This window comes from Haemorhous mexicanus, chromosome 3 (assembly GCF_027477595.1).
Source record: "Haemorhous mexicanus isolate bHaeMex1 chromosome 3, bHaeMex1.pri, whole genome shotgun sequence".
NCBI classification, from domain to species: Eukaryota; Metazoa; Chordata; class Aves; order Passeriformes; family Fringillidae; genus Haemorhous; species Haemorhous mexicanus.
The window spans coordinates 8852855-8859647 of record NC_082343.1 but is presented as its reverse complement, the minus strand read 5'-3'; the positions used below and the strand labels follow the sequence as shown (position 1 = coordinate 8859647).

The following is a 6793-nucleotide window of genomic DNA, read 5'->3' as shown; positions in this document are numbered from 1 at the left end:
CAAAACTAAGAAATCTCTTGAAAAGAAGGCAAGGCCATGACAGCAAGGGATTTACCCTAGAGGGCACCCAGAGCCAGCTAATCCCCAGCTGTGCCCAACCTCCTTGTGCCCCTTCCTTAGGTGGGTGGTATGAATTACCTTGGGAACACTGATGAGCAAGTTTCTCTGTTACTCCAAGGTCTCTGATGTCCTTTCCTATTGGAAGGATGGGGAGAGAAGTGGAGGTGTGGGATGGGAAAAGTCTGTGTCAAACAAAGCAGCATCTTGCTGGAAGTACTCTTGGTATATTTAGTTTTTATCTTTAATCAGAGAAGACAAGATAGCCCTTGAACTAAAATCTCATTAAAGCCCAGGTGCAGACAAAGCAACAGTCATTGAACTTGGGGTAAATCAGTTGGAGGCCACATTTTAGCCTTTTCCTCTGAAACACTTCTGTTACACAGGCAAGACCATCTTCTTTAGCCAACACCAAAAGTCCTGCCATCTTCCTCTAGGATACAGCTGGCTTTGTGTGCAGAGGGGACACAGCAGGGTCCAGCCCTCAGCACCTTTTTACACCTTCACCCATCTCAGCTAGAGGACTCTATATGCCTGGGATCAACACATTTGAGTCCTTCTTGGCATAGCATCACAAGGTGATACAATCTTTTCCCCATAGCAGGAAAAAGAAGAAACAACCACCCTGCTATTTCACATTGGCTGGTAAGAAGCGTCCATGCAGCAATTTTATATGAAATCTGTAAGATTTTTCAATTACACCTGGATAACATCACCTTCAACTTAGTCTTCATTTGAATTTACATCACAGCAATAATCTGGCAGCAATTTCCTCCCATAGAGAAAATAATGATTGGACAATTAAATGTGAAAGCTCCATGAATCAGTGGGTGAGCCACATGAACACAGGTTGGTTTTTATTCTCCATCATAGTCCTACTGCCTTGTGGTTCCTCTGATGTAAGCTCAGTTTCAGCAGAGTTTGCTCCTCAAACTTTCCTCCTACACGCGCACACACCATGGCTTAAAGGTCCCTGGCTCAGCAGAAGGGCACTATAAAGAGAAAAAATATTTGAATTAGCAACAAATGAGGGTCCTGTCCAGCATTCAGCATGTCCCACCGTGCTGCTTTTCAGGTGGGGGACTTTGTGAAGCTAGGAGCTCCTATCCCAGTTTTTCCAAACACAGAGATGTCTGTCTCATGGCACTTCTGATAGGGGCCTGATAGTTGACTACTACAGAGCCCTGTGACAACACCATGACAGAGCAGCCCAAGAGAAACCAGTGACAGGAATAACTCCTGCACTCCTTCAGATCAAGTCCACAGCTCTAAGGAGACTCCTGTGGCCATAACATTCAGAAGAGGGGAGTATTTGAAGGAACACTTTTCTCCCCCTCCCTTGCTAAGGGACACCACTAAATCACACTGTGGCCCTCACCATATGTAATGATTCTCTGAGAGATGATAGTCAGGAGCATCAGGACAAGCAGCCAGTGCTCCACACACAACACTTGGAGAATGGAATGGACTCAACTTCAGAGATACTGTACAGCCCTTCCTGCAGTGGGAGCCCTAGCAGTGCTGGTCTGGGGATTTGGCTCTCAGCTGATGGCACATCAAATGAAGGATAACACCCATGAAACAAAACCCATCTGCTGGAGCAGGGACACAGCCTCCCCATGCCGCCATAATCCCAGCCCTGGGCCCCTGTGACTTCCAGGCACACAGCCATGGGCAGGCTGGCCAGGGAGCAGACAGTGAGAGCAGGGGCTGTTACCATTTTGGTGAAGATGTCCACACAGGCATTGCGGATCCTCTCTGGGGTGGCAGGGCTGTCCAGCCTGAACGCCTCCGTCAGGCCAGAGTCCTTCCTCGCTGAGTAGATGGCATCTTTAATGGCATAAAACACTGAGGCAGACAGGAACAGAGGGGGCTCTCCCACAGCCTAGAGAGAGCACAAGCAAGAGTGAGGCTTTGCCTTCCTGATGGGAACCTCAGTCTACCAGATGTGCTCAGTGAGGAAACGTGATGCTAAAACAGCCTCCAGTGTGCCAGGTGTGATCAGTGAGGAAAGACTGAGCTAAACCAACCCTCAGTCCATTTAAAGAAGAAACAGGAAGAAAATACAAGCTTTCTCACACAGCAAAGCCACTTTAGTTCTGTATAATGAATAATCAGGGCAGCAATGTGCAGGTTACTTCAGTTCTTCCTAACTAGAATGGATAGTTCACACATTTCTGATAAGAAACAGAAAAACATCCTGACCTCAGAGTAACCACAGTATGATGAGATGAACTGTTTAGACACACAGGATCATGACTTATGCCACTCAGCTTCACAGTGTTATGGGGCAGTAAGAGGCCCCATAATAGGCGTACCTTGGATGAGTAAACTGCCTTGCTATTGGGGCAGTCACGGAGAAGGGACACGTTGAATTCTGTTGGGATGTCTCCAAATGCGGGGATTTTGTACATGCCAGGCCCTCGAGTGTACAAGTTCCCTTCAGGAGAGTAACGCAGCTCCTCCATGGTGAAGAGCCCAATGCCCTGGACAAAGGCTCCTTCTATCTACAAACACATCCAAACAAGGTTACAGGCTCTGTTGTTGTTGTTCTTCCCTGCACAAGGACAAACAGTGATGACATCCACCAGGGCTTTCAACCCTTCCCACCTGACTCAGATCCCGCTTTTTATCTCTAAACCCTTGTCTCTTCTGCTGGGGAGAGTCTTTGCACAATTCCTGTATTCCCACATAAACGTGGCTGCATTTCCCTGGCAGGTGAAGCAATTTACAAATACATGCAAACAGATTTTCCATAAACACAGGACAGGAATTTTCTGATGAAGCAACAGAAAAAAAAAAAAAAAAAATCAATGGTAAAATATTGATTTCTTCCCAGGCAGGTGAACATTGAATGAGTTGAACTTGCTGATATATCAAAGGACAAGTAGACAAAAAGGACTGAAGATGAAACATCTAAAGACAAACTATTTTATGCTTTCTATTTCAGTATAAATGCTTTCCTAAGTGCTGCATATTATCAGGTCAGCAGCACAGACACCTGCAAAAACACTCCCCTATCCATTTAAGTGCTAAAAAACTTTGCATATTTTTTCTACTGTAAATTTTAGGAGAAAAAAGATGATGAGAAGAGGATTTGCTTGAACAACCCTGCACAAAGCAGCTCTGCTCTCTGTGCCCACTGAGGTATCTGACAGCCAGAGCACTCACAAGCATTCATTGACCCATCTCTGTGTACTTGTATTCCTACACTCATGGCACATCCTTTCTCTCCCAGATCCTCTGCAGCAGTTCATGGAAGGACACAGGAACTGAAGACCCCTTTGACAGGCTCCATTTAGCCCATCTCTCAACTCCCAAACCTAAAACAACAGGCTGCAAAGACAGAAAATCCCTCTCTCCCCTTGGACACTTCAGAAAAGATGTTACTTTTAAGGAAATTTCATTTTGGCTGTAGCAGAGCTTTGCAACCCATGCTCTCCTGTCATCCCAAATCCTGCAGCAGTTTCATTGGAGTTACACCATATCAACATCTAGAGTTAGCCAGCGAGCTTAGATGGCTAGATAAGCACACATCTAACAATTCATCTCTTGGTCTGTCAAACAACCCTGGTTTTCTTACCTTTATCTGCTAAGAGATAGTGTGGTTATTACTGCACAAAATTTTGAAGTAATCTTGTGCCTGCCCAAGGACTTTGCAAGATAATGACTGGTCCAACTTCCTATTGAGAATTCTACACAGCAGCAGCTGGAGGACAGAATCTGCCACCCTAACTCTTTAGTCAGGAGAATTTTCACTAAATTAAATAACCTTCATATTGACAGATAGGAATATAGATATCAAGTGTGGGATTTAGCCTGAAGAACACCAATGGGGTGGTAACTGAACAATATCCTGTAGTCTTATTATCCAAGCCCAAAATCCCCAAACCCTAACAGAATATTTCCCTATGTAATTCTGTGCCACGTTAAAAAGGATGTGTTTGCAAAGGCCCAACCTGGAGAGGGATAATAAATAGAAAAGCCTGAGAGCAGCATGATGGCCTCAACAGGATGGAAGTAGCAATACTTTTCACTTACCTGTCCTATATCTATGGCTGGGTTCAGACTGGTACCAACATCCATAACAATGTCTGTGCGAATGTTCTAAAAAACAGGAAGCAAGGGTAAATCAGCACAGATCTCTGGAACTGGTCCACCATAGTCTCATGTGAAGAAGAGTATGCAAACACTATCCCACATAATCTTATCTCAGCTGAACTTCTCATACTGACTTTTAATCTGAGCTCACTCCAAAAGTAATTCAAAGGAACTCATTGCAATTTTCCCCAGAGGTCCAGTGGACCCAATTAACATTAATTCCAAGATGCTGGTATCAGTGGCCTGTAGCTCAGCATAACCAGCTAGGTCAGATCCTGATTTAATTTTTTTCTTTTGTTTTTCTTTCTTTCTTTTCAGAAGTCTTCAGTGTTATTTTTAATGATTAACTAAATTCCAGGATTTTTATGTACTTTTGTGCCAACACAATGCTGCTATCACTTACTCAAGCAAATCCAGTAACTTTTGCAATCATTCATTAAGCCCCAAATCCCCACAGGGTAGATAATTATTGTTTTATTACACTTTATGGATTGCTGCACTGTGGAACAGAGGAGTTAAGAAATTTGCTGAAGGTCACACCAGACCAATGACAGAGCCAGGAATGGGCTGACACCCAGTATTTGTTCTGTTTCACTGCTGACCCCTCACCTTGTGGTCACCTGTCAGGCAATCTATCTCAACCTCAGAGCAAGCAACTCCATAACTGAAGTAGGAGAATGGTTTCCCTTCGTTCTTTTCAAAGTTGTAGCCAACTTCAGGAATTCTTGATACAAAGAGAAACAAAACCACATTTAATTTCATGGAAAAAAAAACCAAATAGAACTACATTGCTACGTATCAAACTCCTTATTCACTTTTGGTTCATTCTTTCTGTCAAGCCCATGCAGAAATTAAAAGTGTAAGCAACTATAAAGAGAAATCTGCTTAATTTACTCTGTATTCTAAAACCTGATTGAAACTATCAAACTGTTTTAGCCATCTTTATTTGCCCATAAATCTCAGGGTTTGTGATGACTATTATCTACCAATCCAATGGAAAATCCTTTGCTTTTAGAGTGCAGTTGGATGTTTCTTTAAGGCCGTTAAACTTCAGAACATAGTTAAGCTGAAGGAGAAACTCTATTAAGCTTAGAACTGATTTTAAGCACAGTTAATGGCAAATTTGACTACTTGTAGTTTATCTGAAAACTGTTTTATTAAAATGCTGACAAGTCACTTGGTTAAGAGAAAAAATATATTTCAGGGATGCAAAAGAAACTAACACATAGTTTTTTTTAGTCCTAAATAGGTTCTTCTCAACACTATGCTTATTTATTGATGTCAACCCCTCTGCCTCAAAGATGATGGATCTCTGCTTTCCTCCAACAGTAAAGCTGACTAAGAGAAGTGCCTCATTTCAGAACTACACAGGGTCCAGCAAGAGTCTGAAGTGGGAGAACACTGCTGGAAACACTGGTATCTGCTCCTGCCACAAGAAACAGGATTTTCCTCAAGGACAACCCTTGTCCCCTCTTATCCTGCACGGCAGTTCTAGTGCAAAACTAGGCCACAAGGCTGACACAGAGCAGAGCCTCAGGCAAAGCTCTGATTTCGTTTATGCCTCTTCAGACCAAGGTCAGCTGGAATGAAGTCAGATCTACTCCAGATTTACCTGCCCTCAGAGCTGTGCTCCATCAGGAATCAATTCTCCCCAGCCAAGAGACTGTTAACCTCAGCTTATCACTTGCAGGTAGGAAAGGGATGCAGCTCTAATTTAGAGCAGTTACAGGGGGCTGGGGGCTGTAAATCTTCTCAGAATTTCCCTGGATGCAATCCATGCACTTGAGTTGGTGCCTCTGCAGTGTGAATTTTCACTCACCTATAAAACCCCGTGGCTGACAGGCTGACACAGCTCTCATAGGCGGTTTTAATCTGGCAACGTGAACAAGAGTTTGAAAACAGTAAAATGTACAACCAGGTCATTCAAAATAACTGCACAAAAACATTTCCAGGAGGCCTCAAGTAGCAAATGTCCAGTGACAAACAGCTGTCACACTGCTGTCACACCCAAGTCCAGCACTGCCAAACACCATGATTGCAGCTGCTTCCCCAAACAGCCCCATCAGCAGCTACCAAGGGCAGAACTCAAATCATTGGCAGAGGATGAGAGCTGCTTGTGTTTGTTTGTCTCTCAGCTACAGATTAGACTTTTGGCCTCAGGGACAAAGGTTATATTGACAGGTCATCTTTACTTTAGTGAGGGAAATTCTACCCTGACTTCCAAATCCCAAAGTTAAAACTCATTGGATAAAGAGCAGGGCTTGGATCTGAAGAGAGCCTTACAGCCCATCCATCTTTTCTCATTGAGGGGACAGAGATATTCCAGACAAGGAGCACTATAGGGGCTGAATGGCAGCTCAACAAGAGCTATCTATGCTAAAGAATCCCTTCATTAAAAATCAGGTTTCCTTCTGTCCAAGACTGTAGCCTGACTACAAAGATATACATAACCACTCAAGACTTGTCTGATGAAGTTTGTCGTAGGCAGGCCCCAAAATTTGGAGAAATCTCAGGATTAAAGTAATAACTGATATAGTAGGGATTACCTCTTGTAAATTTTAATTGCTTGGAAATCTGTGCCAGGTTTGTGTTTCACTGTCTTTGCTCAAATCTATTCTAGCAAGGTGCAGAAGGC

General features: G+C 43.5%; 1 protein-coding gene across 3 annotated transcripts in view; it reads right to left on the bottom strand.

Annotated features, from left to right (window-relative positions):
- Positions 1–283: 283 nt before the first annotated feature.
- Positions 284–6793, bottom strand: part of XDH (xanthine dehydrogenase) — a 51906-nt gene continuing 45396 nt past the window's right edge. For all 3 annotated transcript variants that reach the window (XM_059840720.1, XM_059840718.1, XM_059840719.1), the window contains 6 exons: positions 5978–6030; positions 4768–4882; positions 4099–4164; positions 2376–2564; positions 1775–1942; positions 284–1049 (listed from right to left, as the gene is read on the bottom strand). In XM_059840720.1, the coding sequence (XP_059696703.1) occupies positions 999–1049; positions 1775–1942; positions 2376–2564; positions 4099–4164; positions 4768–4882; positions 5978–6030 (642 nt within the window). In that variant the 3' untranslated portion in view covers positions 284–998. The remainder of the gene's footprint in view (positions 1050–1774; positions 1943–2375; positions 2565–4098; positions 4165–4767; positions 4883–5977; positions 6031–6793) is intronic.